General features: G+C 36.9%; 1 protein-coding gene across 1 annotated transcript; it reads right to left on the reverse strand.

Moving 5' to 3' along the window:
- Positions 1-4,863: 4,863 nt before the first annotated feature.
- On the reverse strand, positions 4,864-7,750 carry LOC149073245 (uncharacterized). The gene is made up of 2 exons (XM_089247265.1): positions 7,743-7,750; positions 4,864-5,572 (listed from the first exon to the last, which is right to left on the reverse strand). Exons 1-2 carry the CDS (start codon positions 7,748-7,750, stop codon positions 4,864-4,866), a joined length of 717 nt encoding a protein of 238 aa, XP_089103391.1.
- Between the last annotated feature and the right edge of the window lie 20,108 nt (positions 7,751-27,858).

The following is a 27,858-nucleotide window of genomic DNA, read 5'->3' on the forward strand; positions in this document are numbered from 1 at the left end:
TTACCAACTAAAGCGCTTGCGTCGTGTAAACGGGCCTGAACGATAAGTGACCCCCCCCCCCACCCGTATCCAGTCTACGTCAAAGCGCGTGGATGAGAAAAAAAATCTTGTTGACAGCAACTTTGTTTATAGGAGTCCAGAGGCAAAGAAATGAATTTTCAAATGGCTCTGCCAAACAAGATAGACACGCATATTTCATTTATGTCATCAAACGATAAATAAGAAAGCTCTTTTTTCTTGCAAGACCTCTTGAAGAAGCGTATACAAGTGTATATCAAATCTGTTGGTGAATAGGAGTAATAATAAAATGAAACTTGCATTTAAAAAGACCACTCGACTGCCGGCGGCAGTCGAGTGGTCTTTAGTTAGCGAACTAGTTTCTCACTGTGCAGGTCTGGGTTCGAATGCCGGTTCGGGCATGGATATTTACTAACGCTAACAAATTCCCTGGACGGATCATGCTGATCCCTTGGGAATACGTGAAGATCACGTTATCATTAAAAAAAAAAGGGGGGGGGGACGGTAATATTTGAGTGAGAAAGGTGTATCCTGTCAACAACCACCCTAAAGACATAGCAGCAAAAATGCTTTGACCGGTTTTTAAAAAATATTTTTTTCCCGTCTTTCAGATAACTTTGAAATAATATGGAATAAATATTTTAAAAAATAAAAATTATTAGGTATTTTATGGTATGAGGGGCAAACTACATCAGGACCCAAGTTAGAACGAACAGAGATTAGGAACGTGGCGATCAAGAGCGCGTTGTTAAAAAGAGACACATTCTTGCGCGCGCTCTTCCGTGCACGTAAGAAGGCCCCGTTCAGAATTGTGTGTGTAACGGCCAACCGCACACTTTTTTCGCCTTTACACGCACATTCTTGAAGGCGGTTCTGAAGTTGTTTACAGCTATCGCGCGCGCAAAAGCGTACGTATGAAGGGGCCTCTACTCTATTAAAATGTTTCATTGCCTGAATACATGGTTCAGTCAGTTGTTTGGCTGCTTTCACCCATAGGCGGAGATAGACTTGGGAGTCTGGGGGGGCACGATGATGATGTCAATACATATATGCATTAGATCAGTCGACTCCACCTTTGACGCTGTGGGAGGGGGTCCAATGCCCCCCGTATCTCCACCCATGCCTTCACCTGTTACACTGGAGTCGAAGCGATCCGGATAACTGGAGTCACTGTACTTTCAATAAATGTAATTTTATCTCTGAAATATGTTTTTGCACCCCAAACACTATCGTGGCAATCTACGGCGTGGATTTCCAACTGGTGTTCCACGGAACCCTGGGGTTACATGAGAAATTTTTTGGGGTTCCACGAAATCAAACGTCATGGATCCCTAAAGCATTTTGGAACCCGGTGATGTTGCAAATTAAAAAATTTCTTGTTACACAGACCCTGTTCTTTATTTTTCACTTTGACAAAAAAGTGGCACATATTTTAACAAATTTAGATTACCATTTCGGATGACTAAACAACAGTGAAAACGGTAATAGTAGTTTTATCTCCCCGACCCAGGTAAATTTTCGTATGTAAATATGTAAGCTGTTACTTCCAGCTAAATATGGAGCCACAGACCATCTCTTTTCCCAGAGAACCCATGATGGGTCACCCTTAATGCTGAAACAGCCATGCATAAAACCCCCACAAAAAGAAAGCTCATTGAACTCTATCCCAGGGTAGGCATGGACAGAGCCGCTACAAGGGGACGGCAGAGGAAGGGGCTCCCCAGAATAGTTTGTTAGATATTTTCCTATATAAAAGAACCACTTCAAAATATAAATACGGACAGAAACCAATATCTTCAGCTTGCCGTAATGCCTCTGACAAAGTTTGGCGACGCCCCTAGGAGCCGCGACGCACACTTTGCGAAACAGTACTATCAAGGGTTCCACGGAAATGTCTCATACCCATCAAATGTTCCGCGAAAGCTTTTACGTTGGAAACCCCTGTTCTACTGCATAAATTTCCAACTGGGGTTCCGCGAGAGCTTTTTGGTGTACCGCAAAATCAAACGTCACGGAATATATAACAGCTTATAAATAAAAATATTTTTGTTTAGTTACCGATGTTACAGCGGTTATTAATTTTTATGGAATAGTGTCATGTCAACAAAACATTTAGAGAGATGACCTAACAACTAACTGAGAAACAGTAATTCCAGTAGCTCGTCGGTCAAAAACTGTGAACATTTTAGTTTGATCATGAAGAGAATTCAAGAATGCATTGCTCTGCAATTTTTGTTCTTCAAACCCTTCTTTTGTTCAATGTTTAAATGTGTTGGATTTTTTTTTTTATATTGAATTTTAAAACCAGATGCTGGTTCCAACTCCATGAGACGGTAAGACGCCATAATAGGCGATATTCCGATTGTATCTGGAAATCAACAGGGTGACCATATAACTCGTCTTTATGGGCATTTTCAATGATTTGAATGTTTAATTTACTTTTTCCTGTATGAATATACATGTTTATGATGTAGATGAATATACTTGAATTTGAATAAGTCGTAAAAAAAGGATTGTTTTTTTGGAAAATTTTCTCTTGGCTAGGAGTGAGGATTCTTGAACCACAAAACTTAAGTGAACCTCACGGCACACCCTGCATGTTGGAGAAATATTAAAAACAACTTTAATATTTTTCTCTTCAATAGTTCTATTACATTAATTAGCTTCTACTACAAACTAATCTAGTAAAAGCGTCAAGATACATAAAAACGTTGAATGAATTGAATAGAGCACGACAATGAGCTTCTTCAAAAGTGCACTTTTGAATGGTACGAAATGGACACTGGAGAAATGCAAACTCTGTGGTATAACATCTATACTTTCAGTATTATTTCAATGTTCGCTTATGAAGACTGTTTAATTTAGATTTATTTTGTAATCATGTTATAGTACACAATCTCTATAGCGGTCATTTTCACCGCTACCGTTGTTATAGGTAGAGCTTCGTCCAATTAAGGAACACAGAACATTTGTATTCTAGGCATTCAGAAACCTCAAATAGATGAACAATCTTAGTGTATTCGCATGGTCGCATAGCTTTCCGGTCAAAACGACCTCTTCCGTCGTTTTAGTGTTAGAGTGGTTCATAAATGTTCAGATAAGTATGTAAAAAAGGCAATTGTGAATGGAAAAAGAAAAAAATATATGACACTATTACAAAGTTTTTTCTTAAGTTGTTAAATTAACTTTTCCGTTGGGGAAATAAGGTTCTTAAAAAATACTACGTTGGAATTGCTATACATGTCCATGATACAAGCAACTTATTCGAAAAGCACGTGAAAGTTACCTACTCAACAATATATTTGTGGTAAGATATCCAAAGGAATGATAGAAATCATAACTAACCAGAATATGACACCAATATTTGATCCATTTAACTTTCATTCTTGCCATTTTTACTCATTTTTGTCACTGGCCGAAACCCAACCCAGAAACACTAAAACCCATCTAGAGTACACTAAGGTAGAACATCACTCATATTATTTCTACTTAATTAGTTCAATAACTTGACCTTTTCGCTCCAGAGTTTTAAGAGCTCTTTATGTTTTAATTGGTTTGTAATGATTCTTTTTTCAAGTGAAGACCTAAGACACACATGTGTACCTAACTCCAATGATCCTAGTAAGGATATCGACCCCAATTCATTAATTAGGTTTTTAAAAAAAGAAACTTTTTAAGGTTCATTTTGACATACAATAAACAAAAATCAAATTTTTTAATAGCCAGTTTTGGCTCACAGTTGAAGAGGTTAACTTGACTGGCGTAGTTGCTGAATGTGCTTCAATGGAAATTCAGTGCTACTCTTAAAAGAGAAAAAAAGGAGTGAAAAAATTTCTAAATAAATCAAGTCGCACACGAACTTGGATTATTTTTCTTCAGTTCACATGAATAAAAAAATAAATAAACAAAACTTATGAAGAAGTGCTTCAGAGAAGAAATGGACTCTTTTCCTTGTGAGATAAATGTACGGTATTTTCCAGCGTATTATAATACGCAGATGCAAATTTCACTACTTTGAGAAAAGATTTAAGTATTTCTTAATCCACATTTGCAAGTTTTATGCACCAATAATGAAATATTAATTTTATGAAGTTGTTATGAGTCATGTTTAAAAAAGAATTTTTCAACTTGAATTTATGCGCCATCTATATATGCTTGAAAATTTATTTTTACTAGTCAATTTTTGAAAATACCCCATTAAATCAGGAAAAAAAACTATAGATTACACACACAAGTTTAAAATCTGCAGTAAAAAATCAAGATAGCTTTTTTTTAAATTTGTTTTTTAGCATGTGTATCTCGAGCCCATCCCTCTCTTTCCAAGCAAACTTCACTTATTTCTTTTTAGCAAACTTATTATTTTCTTCGACCCCCCACTTCAACATTCACACAAAGCGTTTGCAAAAAGACCCTCTCTTCTGTTACTATTGCTATTAGAAAGGGAAACTTTTGGGTCGGTTTCTTCTTGTTTCATTATAGACTCTGAATTGGGGCGCATAATTTTCAAATGGTTATTATTGCATTATGGTTATTATTATGACCGGATCTTAAGCATGCGAAACATACCCCTTTCTCTTCCTAACAATTTTTCTCTTCCCGTCCAAACTTATTTTGTCTGCTTTGAAGCATTTCGCGCTTGGATGAGGCTTCTCGCAAACAATATATAAGGCATTCCTCTTACCTTCATTGGTGGCCATTAACACGGCTGCTGTTGGAACGTCAGAGTTATTATCCGAACAATGTGGTTTCACAGTAGTCGCACGCTTGACGGAATTTACAAACTCAGTCCGTGCTAAATCATCTCTTCGGATTCCACTTCCCGACGTAAGAATGTCATCAGTTTTCCTAATGACCTTTCAGTAGCATCTTCTTCGAAGACTCTGCTTCAATCCCAGAGGTCCGTAGCACACCTTCTGGAAGGCAGGACTCCACGAGTGGCATCAGAAAATCGGCAAACGTTTCCTGAGTCCGTTCCAGGCTTTCCAGCGCTCTAAGCTTTGTTTCGATATTGTCATAAAGAACTGACAAATCGGACGTCTTTCTACTGGACGCGGCATTTTTCATCACAAGCGCCAATAGATCTCTCACGTATATCTGCACCAACAGATCATCACGCCCGAAACGTTCTTTTAGCTGCTCCACAGCTTTCGGATAGTTTTCAGCAGTCAGTGGGAAGCTATCAATGAACTGTGCTGCTCGAGAATCTGGAACTACGCATTGTGCTAGATATTGGAACTTGTCCTCAGCTGCCAGTTCATGATCTTTATGTATTTTGACAAACTGGCTCCAAAAATCCAAGTATTCTCGCGGATCTCCAGAGAACTTTTTTAAATCCAATTTGCGCAATTTGAATTTTCTCTGGTTTCGCGTCACAGTTCCACTTACCAAGCTTGCGTTAGAACCACACTCTTGTCGAGACAGGGACAATCTATTGCCCAACTTTGTCCGACAAGCCAAAAATTTGTCTCTATACTCCTCGGCAGCTTCAAAGTCAGTTTCAAATTCCACTTCTTCCGTTAAAAGCTCCGAGATACCAGTTTGAGTAACTTCCAGTCTATCAAATTTATCACTCAGTTGCGTGATAATTATCTACAATTTCTCATGGTCGCAGTCGCCTTTTCCCCAGCTCTTCATCGGCTGCTTTCAAAGATGCTGTGAGGGAGATGCGCAAACCTTTCCGCAACTTTTCAATTTCTCCATGTTAAGCAGCAATTCAAAAACGATGACAGAAGAGACTACGGCAGCAACAATCCTGTCGCGGACGCCATAAAAATGTTATGAATAATCAAAACTGAACTTGAAAATTAATTTCTATTAGGTTTCATCCTCTACCCGAGGCCAATTTGTTGCTGCAATTCAGTCACAAAAATGAAAAGACGAGGTCCCATCGAATATGCGACAGAAACTTTTATTCACAACAGCCACAGTCTCCTACAAGACTGCTACTCAAAGCCGCTTGAAAGTCTTAATGCAGCTTTGCTTGAACTACTACTCACAAGAAGAAGCAAGAGAGAGAGCTTTTTCTCCCTTCTCTAACCAAAACTAAAACTAAACTCCCCCACACAGAGGGCAGAGTTGCCAGGTCCTTAAAAAAAAAAAATTCCAGCCAAAATCCTCTTCAAATGTAGCCAAAAGTAGCCCAAAATATTTGAACTTGTGCTGCCATCTATGAAGCAACAAGCGAGCTACCGTTTGACGATATTCTATTCTGCAAAGGTGTGTCTTATATCTCTTCTTTTCTTGCTATAATCACTAATTCCCCCCCCCCCCACACTTTTCACTTTTTCGTAAAAAATATGTTTTTTTTTACCGAATAAATTGATTTTGAAAATTTGCGAAAGTCAGGGCTACACATTCTCTCTTCTGGAAAAACGGCCCAGAGATGGCATGGAGTCGCGGCCGTCTTAAAAGCATCATGGGCCCCCGTGCAAATTGATTTTGCTCAGCCCTCTATCCATACTGCAAATGCCTACTTACCAATTCACATGCTTAATCTTGCAAATCTTAACCATATCTCATTTTTTATCCCCCCCCCCCCCCCAGCCTCTCTTCATTCAACGCCTCCGTGACGTTCCCGGGTTGGCCCATGCGTCAAGACGGCACTGCCTCAAATTGTGCATAGGTGCCAACGAAATTTGTTACAATGATTTTAAAAATTAGGTATGGCTGTCAGACCAGATTTTTCACGATCTAGTAAACAAAAAATTTAAGAACTCTTCTGGGTTCCTGGCAGGGCCGTTTTAAGAGCATCATGGGCCCCGAGAGCCAAGTGATTTTTCTGATTCCCTACATGGAAAATCCCCGAAAAATACAACTAACTCTCGTTTTTCTGAGGCCCCTCTTCTCTTGAGGCCCACGGGCCATGCCCGGGTGGGCCCAGAACTGGTTCCCAGGCTTGAGCCCTGCCAGCTCCACGCTTGTGAAGGCTACGGTTTCTTTAACAGGCTTCTGTGGTCTAGATACTGTGTTTCCCAACCGTCGGGCCGGAGCAACACCTTCTATAGCAGAAGGCCTCCGCGCGAAGCTCGTGACGTCACTGAAGTCTCTCATTTCCCTTATAGTGTTGGATATACTACTTCCCTTATACTACATTGGATATATTGTAGAGACAATACAAGATCTAACTGTTTATTTGCCATCAAATCATATAATACTAATATTGGTAATTACTGTGCTGTAAACAGATTTTCCGAATTTTATAATGCGCTTCCTCAACATCTGGATATTTTTCATTCGTCTGTTACCGACTTTAGAAGATTTTTGCTGTGATTGCGTTGTATATATCTTTGTACAGAATTTTGCTGTGATTGCGTTGTATATATCTTTGTATAGAATTTTGCTGTGATTGCGTTGTATATATCTTTGTATAGAATTTTGCTGTGATTGCGTTGTATATATCTTTGTATAGAATTTTGCTGTGATTGCGTTGTATATATCTTTGTATAGAATTTTGCTGTGATTGCGTTGTATATATCTTTGTACAGAATTTTGCTGTGATTGCGTTGTATATATCTTTGTATAGAATTTTGCTGTGATTGCGTTGTATATATCTTTGTACAGAATTTTGCTGTGATTGCGTTGTATATATCTTTGTACAGAATTTTGCTGTGATTGCGTTGTATATATCTTTGTATAGAATTTTGCTGTGATTGCGTTGTATATATCTTTGTATAGAATTTTTGTATTTTGCGTAATTTTTGTAACTTTGTATTTGTCTTGTGTACTTTATCATGTCGTTTTTTCTATTCTGTGCAAATTTTTATTTTTACTGCAAGCTGTAATTGGGTTTAAACCTGTAGCTTTGTTTTATAAAAAATAAATAAATAAATATTATAACCGATTGACCGCGGTATCATAAAGGTTGAGAACCACTGATCTAGAGCCTAGGACAGTTTCCCAAGTTTTTGTTTTACGGCTTTCCATAGTTGGGTGAGATGCCCCCCCCCCCTCTTCTGCCTTGTCAGGAAGAAAACACAACACGAGGTGGGGACTGAAGTGAAAAAGAAAAACTTCTTTGGTCGCAAGCAAAGAAAAATAAAGAAAAATAGGGAGAAATTCACCATGAACAAAATTTTGGGAAAACCGCCACGCGCCAAAGCCAAAAATTTCCCGCCGAACCGTTTTCAAACCAGCCCAATTTGGCGGGAAAACCGCCAATCTGGCAACTCTGACAGAGGGGGCCCGAAATGGGTTCTACATTCCAGGCAACATACATGTACATAAATATACAATATTTCCAATACTGCCGCAATATTTCATACAAGACATATTTGCAATGAAAATAAAATATAAATGTATATACAGAGAATCCAGATTAAAAATAATATAAATTACATAAATAATACAATTTAATTAAAAATGAAATAAAATCACACACAGCAGAACCCCTGTCACCATCTAGCGACAGCCAAACCAGTCATCAATTCACAGATCCCCTAATAAGTGTAGTATGGTTCTTCGACAAAACTCAATAGTTTTGTTTCATATAAGTGAATACTATATTAGAATTCAATTTGTAATGTTTATTTATGTCTTGAAAAGATATAAATAAACCTCAGTCATATATAAATAAAGCCAAATATTACCGTATCACAATTGAATACGAACAGGGCATATATGAACCTGTTATTTTATTGGGATCTCGAATATGGCAAAATACGTAGTTATAAGTCAGCAAAATCACCAGTTATTGTTGAAAAATCCCCAATGATAGGTAGCTGAAGGAGATACTGGAAATGGCAGTTGAAATGAAATTCCTCCAACAAAAAAGTATGACAAATACCGGAGAGCCGGCGCCAGGCATGAGGCGACAAGGCAGCCGCCTAGGGCAGCATTTTTTGTCAGATTTGCCCTGGACAAATATGTGTGATAAATATTCATATTTACACTCATAATTACCATAACGGAGTTTATAAAGTTATGAAAATTATCTGCATTGATAATTTTAGTGAAGATAACAGATTAGAATGGACTTCGTTGAAATGGCAATTGTGTGAAAAGTCGGTCCAGAACTAGAAACACATAAATGTTTCGTAAAATATGGGCCATACTATTCATGGTGGTCCGTAGAAATGTTTCAGACAGTTTACTAGCCCTTGGGCTTAAAAATGTTGAGAAACGCTGCTCTGGAATAAATTTTTTCAGTCACCTTTTTTTAACACGATCTGGAAATAATATCTAAAGCCAGGTTTTTTCCTAGAAGAAGGTTTCTACAGTGCGTGCAACGTGAAAAATCTGACTGGGCAAAAAAACCTGAATTGAAGTTTTTATCGAATCAGCGTTTTCACGCTGAATTTTCTACTAATTTTCTCTAGAAATTCTACTCCTAGGAAAACCCGGCTTAAGGACAAGAGTCGGAGTTGCGTTGTATCATTATCATCTTACTCTATCTGTTACCAAATAAACAAACTGCCAATGGTTCTATTAAGGCTGTTTTATTTGGACCACCGGCAACACAGCGGTGGTCGGCGGAAGTTGGTTTTGTGTAGTTCCCAACTTTGAGGCGTGAATGCGAGCTTATCAACCCATTAGAGGGTCTCGCCAGAAAAGTGCAACAGACCCTATAACGGTACAGATATTCAATATTACCACATTTCAATTATAGTTTGAAAAATACATGACAGCACTAAAATTTATGCACAACTCTAGGTACGTATTCACACTGTTAGGTACACATGCACGCTTCCGTCACAACTCTTTGGTAGTAAATTGCCCATGGCGATAGACCGGAGTTGTGGTCAGTTCCATAGAAATCAGGGTTTACTTAGACCAGCGGTTCTCAACCTCAACGGGTTTTTTTAATCACTGTATTTAGTGATTTATTTCATTTCCTTGGAGCGAGGATTCTGCGGAACACAGATTGAGAACCGATGATCTAGAGCAGCGGTTCTCAACCTTTTTTGACTCGCGCGGAGTCCTTTCAAGTAAAAAAATTCTATGGCGGAGCCCCGTAGGCCAATTTTTTAACTATTCATCAAAGTTACTGATTTATTTTTACTATTTAAAAATATTTACAATTTTTTTTTAGTATTTTTTCAATTTAGTTTTTTTTTTAATTTTCTTTGAGCTGCCGTGGAGCCCCTGGAGAGTTCACAAGGAGCCCCAAGGGCTCCGCGGAGCACCGGTTGAGAACCGATGACTTGAACGATGTCACTTCAAGCCCACCATTTGTTTTGAATGTGAGATGAAAATAAGCCTTTATCAGTTGAGTTGAATTTCATAATGAAGGATTATATAGATATATTGTTTGATCTAGGGTTGGTTGTACCACATTAGCGTTTCAATCGGCTGGTCTCGATTTGTACTAAACTGCTGAGACAGCCATTCATTTTTTATGGAGATTGCATTTTATATGGAGACTGCATTTTATATAAAGACTGCGTTTTATATGGAGATTGCATTTTATATGGAGACTGCATTTTATATGGAGACTGCATTTTATATGGAGGCTGCATTTTATATGGAGACATTTATAGGAAGTGGAAGCAAGAATGAGATTTTATCATAGCAATGTTTTGCTCAATATTGATAGAAGCAATTCTATAACTTTCAATATATTCAATATAACAAAAATGTTCAAATGTTTTTGTTGCATTTTAATGTAGGAAAGAAAGTGGAAAGTGGTCTTTGTGCTTAGATGTTGCCGATGAAAGCGTTGGTTCTACTCACAGTCTACCATTAGTCTGTAGCACATTTCCAGAACCAGCAAAGAGTGAAGAAACACTGAAAGGGTTAACGTATTGTAGTGCCGATTCAAATAATGATGGCAGTGAAGTGTGCTCAGAAGCAAGCCATCAGAGAGCGAAGATATTGCGTTTCCATTGGTGCAAAAACTGTATTAACAACAGATGAAATTCTCCACGACGGTATTAAAGCACCTTTTGTTATGCAGACAACTCTAAAACCCGATGTAAAAAAAATTATTGATGAAATATTAGATGTAATTCAGCAAAACGCTCACTCAGAAGCAGATACTTCAGCTAAAAACTTTTTTGCAATGGAAATGTCCTCCGATGAACATGATGCAAATCCAGAAGCCGATATACGAGAATTGATTTTCGAGTTATTAGACGGAATCAACAAGACATTTCCTTCAAAAGAAGCAGACACTTCAGATGAAAGACTTCCTGCAATGGAAGTGTCCTCAGACAAAAGTGATTATAGCAGTATGAGAAACGTTTCCATTGGTAAAAAAAATTCCTTTGTAATAGATCAAATAAGTGGCCGTGACGATATCATTGCTCCTTTTGTTATACACACAACTCCAGAAGCGGATGAGAGAAGCACGAATGAGTTTAACAAAAATAGTTTGGTGATACCGACACCCGATGTAGAAAGTACTGAAACAGGACCGGTTGTCCAGCTTATTAGTCACCCTGATGATTCACCACTGGTCACGTGTTTTGTTAAGGAGGCAAGATCAGCCGCAAAAGCAACAACAAGCAGATACGACAAATATAGTTTGGCTATACCCTACGAAGAAAGTATAGGAACAGGGCCGGTTGTACAGTCTATTAATAGCCCCGGTCCTTCATCACTGGTCACAATTGATACGCTTGTCAATGGAAAAAGAAAATTTGCTGCTTCATGAGATGCATCTAGCGACGAAGAACATGAATTTCCAATTAGAAAAAGACCCAGCTTAGAAAGTGCTTCCACTAGTTTTTCAGATGAAAAGCTTGCTCCAATGCAAGTGTCCTTCGATGAAAGAGATGTACATCTAGAAGCTGATCATCCAGTTGATGAACCACAAGTGGCGAGTTTGGGAATGAGGGAAGAAAAAAACCCTGAAGATGTCATTCAAAAGTAGGTTAAAATTTCAACATTTAAAAATAAATAGTGTTAACAAAGAAACATTTCTAGGCATAAGGTCAGGATTACCCTATAAACGTTTCAAAAAAGTTATTTTATAAAACTTGAAAAATGCAACCAATAAGTGAATTGTTACATTCAGGCTCGAATGTAACCACCAGGCTTGTTGGTTGTTTCTTCAAGTTTTTAATAGGTATTTTATCAAACTTTTATAGCGTAATCCCGGCCTTATAAGGGAAACTTTTGCACTTTGATCATAGTTAACCTTGAAACCCTTCAAATAGTTTTAGTAGTATTCCATTCTAGCTGATGTTTTTGGATTGCAAGAGACTAGAAATGCATAACCTCGCAACCGAAGCCGGCTTCCATCCGGCCCGCGAGAGTTGTTCCGGTAGAAAAGTATCAATACACAACGCAATAAATACTTAGGCTGACATATTTCTTTCATAAAAATACTCGATATTGTTGTCAAAGGCAAGTAAAGTGGTCATTTACAGCCAAAAAAATTGTCAAATACAAGTGAAGTCGCCTTACAGCCGAAAAAATTCTCCGAAGGCAAGTAAAGCTACAGTTACAGCCAAAAGGAAAAAAAAATCTGCGTGAGAAACTCGCGCGATAGAAGTGAAACTTCTATAGGTCACGGATCTTCAACCTTTTTCCAGTTGCCTGTATTCGTCATCAAAAGAAGACCGTCCTTACGGCAACAAATTGGAGATGAGCACCGAGCACTCTGGGTACTTCAGGGAGCACCGTGATGCTCGCAAGCAACGGGCTGAAGATGCCTTTCTATACTCTGTTCGCTCTAACTTGGGTCCTGATGTAAATAAACCGCTGTACCAATTTTTGATATCACTCCGCATCCTTTATCTCTATTGGTTGTAATTTTACCTGCCCCTTCATTACATGTTCCGAACACGTGCGTTTTTTTCTCAAACGCGAGATTGTAAATTCGTTATGAAGAATTTTCCTGGAAATTTTTTTTTCACTGTTCTCCGAATTTTGTTGAAATAAAAACTGTTGATAACACTAATTAAAATAGAAAGAGGTATATATCTCCCAAAAAAAATTCGATAAGGTATTCTGTCGTTATCATGGCACACTCCTCAAGAGTTGGGATGACAGGGCTCCAGCACGGACATTGTCTGCGACAATTCTTGTCATTTTTTTATTTTTTTACGCTAAAAGTTTACTATATAGAAGGGCTGTTGAAAGGTTGGTCTGAGGGTCCGCCAAAGATCACAGCTCGGGAGGGGGGAAGGGTCTTGCGGCAGGATGTGGGGTCATGGTCGTTACAAAAGTTTGTGCGAGTTGTTTATTATTTTACGGCAGATAGTGAGAAAAAAAAATCCTCATTTTTTTCTTATTACTTTTTTTTCTTCCGAATTTTACAATTTTATTTCCGAGCTAATTTACGCCGTATGATTTTCCTGGGCCGGATATGCTACCAATTATAACGTGAAACAAATTATGAACAACTTACCGTTGTGTTGCCGCTTTTTATTTTTCTTGCGGGTCTGTATAATTAAATATTTCATAATAATCCACGGGCTGTAGAAGCTCCAATTTGACGAGAAAGTCATCCACATTATTTCGTTTCTTTACTTCAACCTGTTGTTGATATCCTGTTTTTTGTCAAGATAATTTCGGTTTTTTATCCGTGCGTAGGTTGCGAGCCATGACCCCAACATTCAGCAGCAGGAGCCACTGGACTGGGATCTTTAATGGGCCCCCACGTAAGGCTTTCACACGGGATCTATAGTGTCTGTCATAATGAGGCTAACTGAATCAAAAATGAGCATTACTCTTTCGAGAGAGAAAGAACCAGATTTTCAAAACTTCACCTTCATGTCTTCGTGATAATCCTCAGACTTCTTCGGCTCGCCGCATTCGACGAAACCAATATTACTTCCTCCCAACAAGCTGCTCAAGCAGAAGTGAGAATTCCTTTGAAATGCGTATATTCACCACGAACGATAAGTGACCCCCCCCCCCCCCGTTCAGTGTACGTCAAATCGTGTGGGTGAGAAAAAAAAATCTTGTTGACAGTAACTTTGTTTATAGGAGTCCAGTGTAGCTGCAAAGAAATGCATTTTCAAATGGCTCTGCCAAACAAGATAGACACGCATATTTCATTTGTCATCAAACAATAAATAAGAAAGCTCTTTTTCTTGCAAGACCTCTTGACAAATTAAAGAAATAAATTATCAAGAAAATTAGACACGGATGTGAGAAGGGCCGAAATTTTTTTATAACCAAGAGTCAGCTAAACCATAAATTTTCCTGTGGTCATGTGAATTTTTATTATTGGAAATTTTTAAAAAATTTGGCGTCTAACTAGAGTCTAAGCTGCATTTACAACCTGCCGCCCGGGTGCACCGCACCCTTAACATCCCCGCGTAAGCCCCCCCCCTGCCCCCCCCCCCACTACCTATTACACAATCAGTCATTCCACGGAACCGGTTTTGAGGAAAAAGAAAGCGTTTCACTCTCTGTGATAGATTTTCTCTCCCTCACAAAAGTTTACTCTTAAGTCGCTAAAGAAGTTTCACTTCAAAAAAATTGTCGCTTGAAGTCAAAAATTAATTCTGCAAAAAAAATGAATATGTTTGACAAAATATGTGGGATGAATATATTTATATATCACAATATGATTATAATGGACTCGTAATATGGCTAAAAAACATGCTGATATGTGATATTTTCATTTGTATTTGTGTGTATGCTTTATTTTTAAATGACAATGAAAATGCTTTTATCTCAAAACTATGATTTTGGAGTTATCATGTTCTGACCAAACACTACAGAATTATAATATAATTAATTTATCCGTCATGAAAATAATCTTAATTCTTGATTTCAAACATTCAAGTAAAGCCTCGTTGAAAATTAGGGGGGAAAACGAGCATTTATTGAAAAGTTGGGACGGCCGAAATTATACGAAAATGTTCCATAAAATATGGGTCATATGGCTACCCATGTACAGTGTCCTGTAAGTGCTAATGCGGCCTTTATCACATTAACAGTCCGTCGTTTGAGTCTAAAAAATGCTCAAAAAGCGTTCAAAAATTACCCTGCACCAGTTTTGAGAGTGAAAATAGAGTGCCTCACAAAATAAAAAAAAATCTACATTTTTATACGGTCCCTCCGTCCTCTACCTTCCAATTAGGAAGTTGCTGCTTCGTCTCTCCTGAGGCCAACAAAAAAAACCAAGTTTCTAAGCGCAATATTTGCTGAGATATTCGAATTCAAAAACGGAGAGAAGTTGGGAAAGGACAGCGGACAGCATAAATTAGGGAAAGGATCATTGTCCATCTGTTCCTTCATAACTTTCCTCCAATTTTTGAATTTGAATATCTTAGCGAATATTGCACTTAGAAACATGAATTTTTTTTAAGTTGAAGGACAGAATAACCGTTTAAAAATTCAGATTTCTGATTTTCACTCTCAAAACTAGTACAGGGTAATTTTTGAATTTTGAGCATTTTTGAAATTAGAATCTTACCTCTACGACGGACGGTTGATCAGATAAAGGCTGCATTAGCATATACAGGACACCCTGTATACACTTTTCATGCCCGCCAGCGGCAGAAATAGCGGGTATTTGGAACACGGATTGAATCGGTTGCTCAGCCTTAATCTATGCAATCACCTGATGAACCACACCAAGTGATCAGTCATACCAAGCACCGTGAATAAAGTTAATATTTTTCACAAATGGTAGAGCATCGTGTACCTTGGAACAGTATATAAAACTTGAAATTTTTCTAGCTTACCTTTGAATACTTACCTTGCACTAATTTTTAGCTCTTCTTCTTTTGCTTTTATACATACAATTTATATTTTATAGTTCTATACTTCTCTCCTAGAAAACTTCAGCTAACCCCATTTCTTCTCTTCCATTCACCTTTGGATATTTCCTGATCACATTTGTTGGAAAAAACAGTTTACAGTGTGGGATGCATCCAACAAAAACTTTTACCAAATGAATTTCCTTAGGAAGGAGAGGTGAGGAAATATTTTATTGTTCATGAATGTCAGACAGCAAATGTTGACATCAGGATGTTATATCTCTAATTCAGTGTTTCTCAAAGTGGGCAATATCGATGGAAGAGTCTAAAGATTTAAAAAAAATTACAGGCTTTTAATAATTAATAGACTTTTCCTTTTTTTCTAACAACCTCAAACACTATTCTCCATGGATCTCATTAAATTCTGTAGGGCTTCAACATAAAAATACTTACCATGCTTCCTCGATAGAGTTCTTCAAATCCTCAGCAGTCGAATACTGTATTTCGTTTGCTAACACATTTATCGTATGTATGTCCCATACATTCCTCCTGATAGGATTCAGTCAGGACTAATCTATGGCCAGTCTAAAACCAATACATTTTCGCGATAAAAGAGCTTTTTTGTTTCAGCAGATCGTTGAATAGACAAGCCATAATGTTAAAATGTCAAGTTTGGTCCTCCTAAATCTGCTCCAATCGGTAGCAAATTGTTCTCGAGGATCACCTTTGAGCATCAGAGTTTAAACGACCAATTTCAAAAGTTAAGGAAGCCTGAACATTATCGAAGCTTCACCTTACCGTTTGTTGAAAACAACCGTCTAGAACATGAGAGATCCATTTTTTTTTTTGCACCACTAAATATGATGTTTGCTATTTATCTCCATAAAACATGATTTCGTGCCCATTTCAATACCTCCTAGGTAGCTTAGTATCTAGACGTAGTATCTGAGAGGTATTGGCCCATTTCAGCCCAGTGATGGTAACTCGCGGGAAAAACTGGCCAAAATTTGTCCAAGTGGGAAATTTCGAGAGTTCATCAAACAAAAGAATTTTTTGAAAAAAATAAATTAATGCAGTGCAATACTTTTCTATTGTAAAATACTTGATTACGTATTTTTCCCGCTAGATGACAGCACATTTTTCGGAATGCGTGGGGAAAATTTAGTCAAAAGGGAAATTTTTTTGAGGGAAATTTTGCTGCAAGAGAATGCATCACTGTTTCCATCTCTCTTTTCCACCTCTTTGGTGCTTCCTTGTGACAGGCGATTTCCTAACTGTTCTTTTATGAATCAAATACAAGCTTCTATGAATTGTATCTGCTGAAATGTTCACTCCAGGATCTTTCATAATTCCATGCAAGGTCATTTTTTGCGTTGAGAAGCCAATCTCGTAACGGTTTGTTTTCGCGAAAACTTGTACGGCGTTGCCTACCACAACAGGGTTTTGGCTTTTGGGACACACGTTGAGTCGATGCACGTCAGACACTTCATTTCGACCTGCCCAAAGCAATAGCAATGCCTTTTACAGCCTTTCTTCTTTGCTTCCAAATGAACCACTCGAATGCAATACTCAGCAATTTTTCTTTAAATGAAAAGAATTCCAATAGCTTTCCTCTTATACTATCGCGTCTATGGCACGCCGTATAGACACAATCTTCGAAATTTGCATAAAATCGGAAGTGTTTTGAGTCAATTATTTTTCAAAATTTTGAGTTTAAAAAATACTTATTATTTTCCTCGACGATGACCTAAGTGTAAAATAGTTTTTCGCATTCTAATCACAAGCAAAAAAAAAAAAATGAAATCGAAATTTTAAACTGTATCCACGGCGCAGTTAAAAATATTATAATGTTCAAACTTTTGAGACGGACCGAACAATAATTATGCATTTTATCTATATAAATACGTTCCTACCTCCATTATTACAGAAATTATTACAGAATCGATGAAATAAATAATTACAGAATCGATGAAATAAATAATTACAGAATCGATGAAATAAATAATTACAGAATCGATGAAATAAATAATTACAGAATCGATGAAATAAATAATTACAGAATCGATGAAATAAATAATTACAGAATCGATAAAAATTCAGAAATAACGGAAGAAAAAAATTTAGAATTAGCGGAAGAAAAAAATGCTAGAATAAATGGAAATTCAGAACCGATGAAACAAACTATTCCAGCGCAGGGCCTCATAAAGCTCGGGGCCCGGTGCGAGCACACACCCCTAAGGGTGGCTCTGCAGTATACAGGCAATAAAAATGTATGTAAATTTAATGAAATTTTACGGTAAAAGTTGACTGAGAAAAAAAAGGATTGAAAAAATAATGTGCTGAAATAATGTGCTACTACAGCTGAATTAAAAATTGGTGATTCTTTTGACAGTATACATCCCAGTTTATTGGCTGTCCAGGTCAAAAAAAGGAAAACGCCTAGACGTACTGGACGTCGTCGTCGAACAGCTTTCAAGTTTACTAGGAAAAAGACAACAGGACTTGGAGTCCGTCATGGCAAACAAGGTAGGACTTATGTTGTATTTAAAAGTAAAAACTGATGACTATATAGAGCCCGGATTATATGGGTTAAAAAGTGGCAAAATATGCACTAAAAACGCTGAAATATGCACTCAAAATGTTGAAATGTGCACTCAAAATGTTGAAATGTGCTAAAAATGTTCTGGGTTGACGGTATCTGAGTTCTACACGGGTACCTTTTCTGATTAGAAGTATCCTCTAGGATCAACGGTTCGCAAGTATAATGCCGGGCGTGCTGTTGCCTATGCACTCCGTATAGTACTTTTTTTATCACTCATTAATCACTATTAATTTTGTCAACATGAAAAAATATGTCTTGTAAATCAGCTGTTTGATATAACCTGCTGCTAACCCGAAATGTTAGCGTAATGAAAATATTTGATCGCTCATATCTGAAGAAAACAACATTTTTTACATAAAGTTTCGTATTTTCAAAACAATTTAGCGGGCTGAGACTAAGCAATTAAAATTCTCAATTATTATATCGCTGCTCAACTCTCAGATTTACTGCACATTTTCGTTACAATATCATTTACGCTATATCTTAGAGAAAACATTGTGCAAGGTGATCTCGTTGAGACAAATTCCACGATGCCTCATTTATCAAAAATAAAATCTCCAGTTATAATTACCTAGGGTTACCAGATTCAAAAACTTAGAAATGAGGACGTATGCACGCGCAACCTTAGCAACGTCACTTATGTATACTTGCAGCAAAATGGTACCATTATATTTATAAAATAACAACAAGAATTATTTTTCAATCAAAACAGAACAACTTTTAATGTGTGTACGGCAATTTTTTAGTGGGGAGTGCTTTTTTAACGTAGAATATGTATTAAGAAATCAGCCACATCTCGGGATATTAATTTTCTTGCGGTCCCATGATATTGCAAAAAAAAATCCAGCTTTATATATATATAGTAGATCTACTAAATCTAGTGTTGGCTGTTAAAACGGCTCTGGGTAACCCCTCAGCTCTTGGCATCGGCTGTTGCCAAGTAATAAGTCACAATGGTATATCATCAACATGGATGCTGTGGTTTGCTTCTTTCAAAGCTGTTTTCTGACTGTCTTCTTAATACTAGGTAGTGCAAGGGTGCTCAACATTTAGGAGAGTGTGCGGGCCACTTCATTAGTTTGTAAACATGTCGCGGGAACTAAGTGATCTGTAATTGGGCCAAGGATCACTTTAAACAGCGTTTCTCAACCTATGGTCTTCGGACCAGAGGTTTTGTCCGTAACGATGGTATAAGGTGGTCCGTCTACACAGACTTGATAATTTAATTCTATAGAAATACAAAGGCCACGACAGGTAAAATGCCCGACGAGGTGGTTGAGAAAAAGATGCTCATAACAAATACAGATGTCATATATTTCTAAAATACAGCAACCCAATTAAAAATGCAATTACAAAAAATATACGGGGTGATTATTAAAAAAACTATCCCGACATATGGGCCCCTAACTATCATACCATTCACAGAAACTGAATGAAATTTTGGCATAAGGTATTTTGAGGTATGCGCTCAAGAATGATATGGAAAACAACAGTGTCACTCTAACAGTTACGGTTACAGTGAGAAAATATCAAATGGCAACACCAAGTTTTTTGTATTGGAATGCGATCTCCATACTGAAAAACACTAAATAGCGTTGGAATGGCACCTGTAGCACGAAAATCCCCGGAGCTAGGCAAGGAAAAAGTAAAAAGGACTTTGCCGTGCACCAGAGCATTAATGTTCACACCGTTTCTGCGGCTGAGATGCCAGCCTGATTAGTCCTCCACAAGGTCATGTGGAAAATTTGTGAAACACAATAAAATGCTTTATTTTATGCTGCTTCTCTGTCCTTATTGGTTGTCCTCACTTTTAGCCTATCTACCGCCGGTGATTTTCATGCTACAGTTACCGTTCGAACGCTATTTAGGGTTTTTCACAATGGAGATCACATTCCAATACAAAAAACTTGGTGTTGCCATTTGATATTTTCGAAATTTTCTCACTGTAACCGTAACTGTTAGAGTGACACTGTTGTTTTCCATATCATTCTTGAGCGCATACATCAAAATACCTTATGCCAAAATTTCATTCAGTTTCTGTGAATGGTATGATAGTTAGAGGCCCATATGTCGGGATAGTTTTTTTATAATCACCCTGTATATATATATATATATATATATATATATACATGATAAAACATAATACAATGCCCAAATAAAAAATATTTGTGGTTGTGTTATCTAAGAATGGATAACATCTCTATTCACTTCAACATGTTTATCGTATTTCTTTTTAAACGTGTCAATTGTGTTTGAATTTACTACCCCCAGGGGTAAGCTATTCCATTTATTAACAACCCTATTAGGGATGAAAAATAAAAACTTTCTAATTAAATCAAAAATAATTTCATAATAAATTTCAATAATAATTTCATAATAAATTTCAATAATAATTTCATAATAATTTTCATAAATAATTTCAATAATTTGTGAAACAAATAACTAATATTTTCTTGGGTTCAAATGAAAAACTAGACTCCTATATTTTAAGGTGACCATATTTCATCGAGAAAAATACGGGAAATGATGATCACATATGCGGGATATCGCTAATTTTCGCAAGAATATACAATTGTCAATAAAACTGTCAATTATTGCTAAAATTACTGAAGTTAAAGACTTAATACAAATTGCTGTAAAAAATGTACCATCAAAAAAACCCCAAAATCCCGTGATTATATTTCATTAAGAAAAATACAGAAAATTGGGATCTGAATACGGCAAAATACAGGAAATCGCCAAATGTCTCCAAAAAACGTTACTATAAGTCGACAAAAATCATTGCTAAAAGTGCTGAAAAATTACTAAGGGAGGTAAATGAAGGGCTATTAGAAATCGCAATAAATTGCAACTGAAATGCAGTTCCCGGGAAAAAAAACGTTGAATATGACAAATATATATGGGAGATGAATATTTATAATTTTATTATGATAACATATAGCTTACAAGAGTTATGAAAATTATCTAAGCTTACGTTTAAAATTTTAATAAAGATAACAAATTAAAGTGAGCTTCGTTGAACAAACGAGACAATTGCGTAAAACATCTCGGTCCAACAAAAAATACCGGAATGTCCCGTAAAATACGGGTAATTTAGTCACACTACTCATAATGGTCCGTCGAAATTTTTCATTCATTTTACTGGTCCTTGGACACAATAAGTTGAGAAACTCTGCTCTATTATAACATTTTTGGCTTAGTTTTGTTTTACAATGGAGATGAATACATATTTTAATTGTTCACATTTCATTATTTGTAGCTGAAATTCCCGGAAGTTCTGAAGTTGCAGAAAACCCGGAAGTTACGGAAAACCCGGAAGTTGCGGAAAACCCGGAAGTTGAGGAAAACCCGGAAGTTACGGAAAACCCGGAAGTTGCAGAAGACTCTGAAGTTGAAGAAAACTCTGAAGTTGCAGAAAGATCATATGATGCAGGAAATTACTTTGGTGATGAATCAGAAAATGACCCTAATAGACTATGGTGTATATGTCAAAAACGACATGACAAGAGGTGAGAACAAAAATATATAATAACTTCTCTGATATAATTTTTGATTTTTAATAATAACTATTTTTCAAGAATGTTTCTCTGCAGAAAAACAATTAATTATCTTCATATTTGCTTTCGTTAAAGTCTGTAAATGAAATGCAAGTTGAACTAATAAAGTCGAACTTGATTGATTCGAAGTTGGAATAAAGTTTCTATAAATAGCATAAGACTAATTGTTTAAGTCTAATTGCAGTCTATTGCCTAATAAGTCTAATTGCATAAGAAAATAAAGACTATAAATTGCAACTTAGGCATCAATATTCACATAGGATAATAATCATCAATTGTTAAAATTTTATCATATATCAGTTACGAAACTGTTTCCCAAATTTTAGCAACTGATAACTGCAATTTTTGTAGTTTCCGACATTTTCCTTACTCTTAAAATGACGATAAAAAGTTTCAGACTGAATTGTATACTTTGATCCATAGGCTGAACAACGTAATTCGTATCAAGTGGTAAACATTCTCGATGCACTCCAGCTGAAAAATTTTAAAATGGGCATTAAATTATCAAAGAAGAAACACTTAAAATTTACAAATTTGCATTTCGGTATTTTTCTGTACTGACAATTTATATTTGAAATACAGTAGTCTCTCAACTATTTGGACTCCGCACTATAACCGGCCCAGTTAAATAATAATAATTCTCCGTGATAAAGTGAGGTATAATTTACTTTAATAAGGCGGTCCAAGTGTTATCAATTTGTGAAATTATTTATCAATGAACAGTGAAAAAATTTTAATAATTTTTGTGTAAGAAGTAAGTCTTTACATTAATACTGCATTTTGTTTATTTGAAAAAGTTTACATATTCATACTCTATAATTTAGAGTGTGCTAAACCTTTTGGAGAGTGCGCGACACAGCATTAGTTTGAAAACGTACCGCAGGCTACTTAAGTGATTTTGAAAAGTGTCGTAGGTCACTAAAGTGAATTGCAAATGTGTGTGTAAGTGATACACACACATTTTGGTGATTATTACCTGTGCATGGCAATTTTTTTCCTCGTGGAGGAAAAAAAGGAGGAACGAAGATCCGTCAAAAGAGTCCCATCTTTGTTGCAAAATAATGGTGGGTGACTTCGACCTTCTCTCTCATAATCCTTTGTGCCGCCAAAACTACTGTAAGGTTCTTCGTCAGCCATCTTGAACCAACCACTTCCGTTTAACCCACGTAACCAGTGACGACTTCCGGAAAGAAGAGGGGTAATACCGATATAAACTAGAACGCCATGTAAACGAGTTATAGTGAAAATCCCTGTTACGGGTAAATTCCCGGGATATTTTATTGCACATGTAAACGGGGCTTTACGTGATCTTTAAATGCACTGTGGGTCACTTAGGTGATCTGGAACGGTGCCCTAGACCACTTAATTCAAGTGGACAGTTCAATGCTATCATATATGCCTAGTTGTTAAAAATAATAATAATGAAGATATAAATGAAAAAAATAAAATAATAAATATTATTAATAATATAATTTATAAAATAGGAAGCAATGCGTTCCTATCTGCTATGAAGCAAACGTTTGCGCAATGCAAAAAAGAGGCTGCTTTTTCCATTTTTCACAGTGTTTATGGCGTCGAGTGCAGATAAGCAGATTGCAAATTAAATAATCGACAGACAGTGGGTTTTGCGTTGAATATTAGAAAATTAGCTGCATTAGCATTCGTACCAGAAAGAGATGTAGTTGAAAAGTTTCAAAATTTGCGAGATAGAGTACTACAGAGACAACGAAAAAGATTTACGTGATATTGTAAATTATTTCGAAGGCATCTGGATTGGAAGACCAACAGGAAAAAATCGTAGGAAAGATCCAAAATTTTGGTCAAGAACATTCTAAGCATCGTAAGAAAGCTGTGGAGACTGAAAAAAGATTTTTTTTAATGGTTCAAAATTACGAGAATTGAACATCAGATTAATTTCTACGAGGAATAGCACATCATTTTCAGCTGAACTGAGTTAGTTCACCTACTTCACCAACCACCAACTCCGACCATATTGCTGTATTGCAATTTACTGTCGTTAACGAGTTGGGTTGGAAATGAAGGCGCCATCTATCGGTGGTCGCCTCAATCTCGTAAAGGAAAAATATCTTATCTGTATTCTTTCCCCCGGTTTTTGAATCTGGGGCATGATGGCTACCCTCACGGTGGTACACGAGCATCTTATCACCACACCACTCAGGCACAACTGATTTTCAGTCGTGCTGTCTCAACGCGTGGGCTCACTCAGACACAGCTCGGGGGCCTCAAGGACTCAAGAAAAGAGGGCTCTCGGAAAAACGAGAAGTAGTTGAATTTTTCGAGAATATCCAGGTAGGGAATCAGAAAAATAACTTGCTCCGGGGCCCGTGATGCTCTTAAGACGGCCCTGTTTTCAGCTGCAAGCGTAACTACTTTTTATGACATGATAGCACACTCTTATGACTCAGAAAAAATTCTAACTACACGCTATTTTCAAAATCATTTTAAACCATTTTGAAATCACGCATGACAGTCCTTGAGTCTGGAAAAAGTGGGAAGGGAATTGTTAGTTGCAAAACCCAATCACACTGCGCTGAATTGTCACCACGCTGAATTGTCGTGAGACCCTACCTCAGTACTACAAGCCTGAATTTCAGGATGCCAAAATAGCGCTGTAGATTGATTAACAGGGCTACAACTAGATGCCTGTTCAGCCGGGGTAAGCTCGCATTTCGATGTCCCGATTCGATGTTGAGAGGTTAAAGGGTGAAATTTGCACTCTCTGTAGTAAGGTGCTTAAGGCACCGGACCCACCCAATCCCCTCAAGTTACGGCCGTGTCGATTAACCAATTATAATAATATTACATCATCAATATAATCATACATTCTAATATAATCAATTACAGAACCGATTATCATTTTACATGTTATATAGATAGCAATTTTTTTTAGAATTCCTAATAACGGCCACATTTTCACGGTCACGTAAGTGGCCGTTGTTTGGAGGTTTTACTGTATGTATTTTATTTTCATCTTATATGATAATTTTTCTCATCATCTCTTAGATTCATGATCCAGTGTGACGAGTGTCAAGAGTGGTATCATGGGAAATGTGTTCAAGTCAATCGCGCGAAGCAAAAAAAATATGCAATGAAGATTTTGACAAAATTTTTTTGTCCCTTGTGTACAGAAGGTTAGTAAACATTTTATTTACACCTAAATCTTGAAAACATGAAATTCATTACGCAGGTGTCGTTCCTATACAGTGGTAGGGTTGTCAGATTCGAAAGTTGAAAGAGAACAAATGCGCTCACCCATAACAACGTTACTTTTCTCAATTTCCACAACAGATGGTGCTAGTATACTGACTAATAAAACCGGTCACAACAATTTTTCCCAACTAAAAAACAAACGATTCTGGGAATTTAGACGGTTATGGTGGAAAAAACATTAAAAACACTCATTTCAATGAAGAGATATATCTTTTAGAGAGGGAAAATAATTTCCTCAGAAAAATTCCGAAAACCCCAAAAACAAGACAAAGGGGGCGAATTTTACGAAACGTAAGAGGACGCTTGAAATGGCATAAAAAAGGGAGGACGTCTGGTAACCCTTAGTGGAACCCCGTTTATACGACGTTCAAGCAGTCAAAAACGTCGTATAATTCTGAAAAACCTGCAACCGAAACTTGCTTGAAAAAATCCCCCTCCCCGCCATACATCTCATCGAAAATAAAGTATTACAATAACTTAAGAGTTTAGTTGTTTAATTAAACAATTTCAATTTACAAGTAATTAAGATTACATTTTAAATGTTGTTATACAGGGTGTCCTGTAAGTGCTAATGCGGCTTTTATCTCGCCAACCCTTCGTCGTAGAGGTATGATTCCAATTTAAAAAGTGGTCAAGAGATGTTCAAAAATTATCCTGTACCAGTTTTAAGAGTGAAAGTACAGTGTATCAGAAAATAAAAAATCTAAATTTTTATACTGTTCTCTAATTTCCAATTAGAAAGTTGTTGCCCTGTATCTTCTGATGCCAACGCAAAAAATTCCATGTTTCTAAGTGCAATATTCACTAAGATATTTGAATTATAAAGTCGGAGAAAAGTTATGACGGAGGCTCTTTTTCCTCATTTATGCTGTCCTTTCTCAACATTTTCCGATTTTGAATTCGAATATCTCAGTGATTCTGAATTGGAATATCTCAGTGATTCTGAATTGGAATATCTCAGTGATTCTGAATTGGAATATCTCAGTGATTCTGAATTGGAATATCTCAGTGATTCTGAATTGGAATATCTCAGTGATTCTGAATTGGAATATCTCAGTGATTCTGAATTGGAATATCTCAGTGATTCTGAATTGGAATATCTCAGTGATTCTGAATTGGAATATCTCAGTGATTCTGAATTGGAATATCTCAGTGATTCTGAATTGGAATATCTCAGTGATTCTGAATTGGAATATCTCAGTGATTCTGAATTGGAATATCTCAGTGATTCTGAATTGGAATATCTCAGTGATTCTGAATTGGAATATCTCAGTGATTCTGAATTGGAATATCTCAGCGAGATTCTGATCTCGGCCTCAGGCCAGAATTACACCATAAACGTTTGATAAAATCCCTTTTATGAAACTTGAAAAATCCAGCCAATAAAACTCATAGGTTACATTCGAGCCCATAATCTTACTGGTTGAATTTTCAAATTTTATAAAAGAACTTTTAGAAAACTTTTATAGTGTAATACCAGCCTTAAAGAAAGAACGATACTGCGTCCTCCAAATGTGCAGGGTGTCCCAAAAATTCGTAAATATTTTGAAAATTCATAAAAATTGAAGAAACTGGTACACAGTGAAACCTCGCTACAACGATACTCGATAAAAAGATATACCCTTCTGCAACGATATTTTCTTTCGAATCTTGCTTGAAACTGCCTATAGTCTAAATGTTAAACTCCTCTCGATACAACGATATTCTTTACTACAATGAATCCCTCTATAACGATATTTTTTGAGGAGATTGTAAAACTGCTACGACAATAGTTTTTATATTTTTCACTCTAAATCACCTTCAATATATATTTAAATTCCTCAAACATTTTTTGTTCTTTCGAGTGTGATTAACGACATGGGTATTTTGCACCATCTACCCACCGAAAGTATTAATGAAGATGTCGTGAGCTACTTTACAGGATCAAACTGTTAAATTGTTAGTTTAATTTATTAAACTTAGTATTAAACAGGTGAAACTGTTAAATGAAATAGAATGTTTTTCTGCCGTATCTTACAAATGCATTTTATGGTGGTACTAACAACGCCAGTTCAGAAGAAATGCCAGCGACAGTATAAATTTGGCGGCGGCTGGTGATAATGCTACAACTCGATATAACGATAATTCCTCTGCAACAATATATTTTCTTGGTCCGCAAAGTATCGTTGTATCGAGATTTCACTGTATTTGAATGTGGTTCGCGAAAAAGTTATTCTCACAAAACAGGGATTTTTTTGGTACAGAAAAAAAAACGTAGTTAAAATTTTTGTTGATAGAGAGCGCTGAACGAAAGCAAGGCAGGAGTACAGGGCCGTAGCACGCCTTCTCGGGGGCCCCCGGGAAAGGGTTACGCTCAAAAAAGGAGAGTTTTGCCCCCCCCCCTCTCATTTTTTCGATGATTCGTTTTTGGAGGTTGCCGATCTTCCCCTTTAAAAAAGTCTCGCCACAGAGAGCAACAGACCTACAAACAGTACAAATTTAATTCAATCGATCACTTCACTTCTGAAATATAGATGGCAGCACTGCAAAATCATCAAAACACAATACTACATACGCATTCGAGACAGGTACAACACACTGTTACACTTCCAGCACAACTCACTAGGTAGTAAATCGCCCATAGATTGTGATAGACCTGAGTTTTGCTCGGTTTGAAAGAAAGAAAGAAAAAGTCTTTCTTGCAAATTATTTCAATGAAGAAACTCGAAAATTTCAAGAAATAAGCAAAATAAGTGTACTTTTTTCTTTGTTTGGCCCCCCAATTCGGCTCAGGGATCCCGGTTGCCCCAGCCTAATTACTGCTCTGCAGGAGTGACTGGACCTGAACCTTTCTTTTCTGTGTCTGAAACGT

This window comes from Pholcus phalangioides, unplaced genomic scaffold, assembly GCF_987345545.1.
Source record: "Pholcus phalangioides strain wild (caught in Gottingen) unplaced genomic scaffold, Ppha-v1.0 ptg000017l_1, whole genome shotgun sequence".
In the NCBI taxonomy this organism is placed as follows: domain Eukaryota; kingdom Metazoa; phylum Arthropoda; class Arachnida; order Araneae; family Pholcidae; genus Pholcus; species Pholcus phalangioides.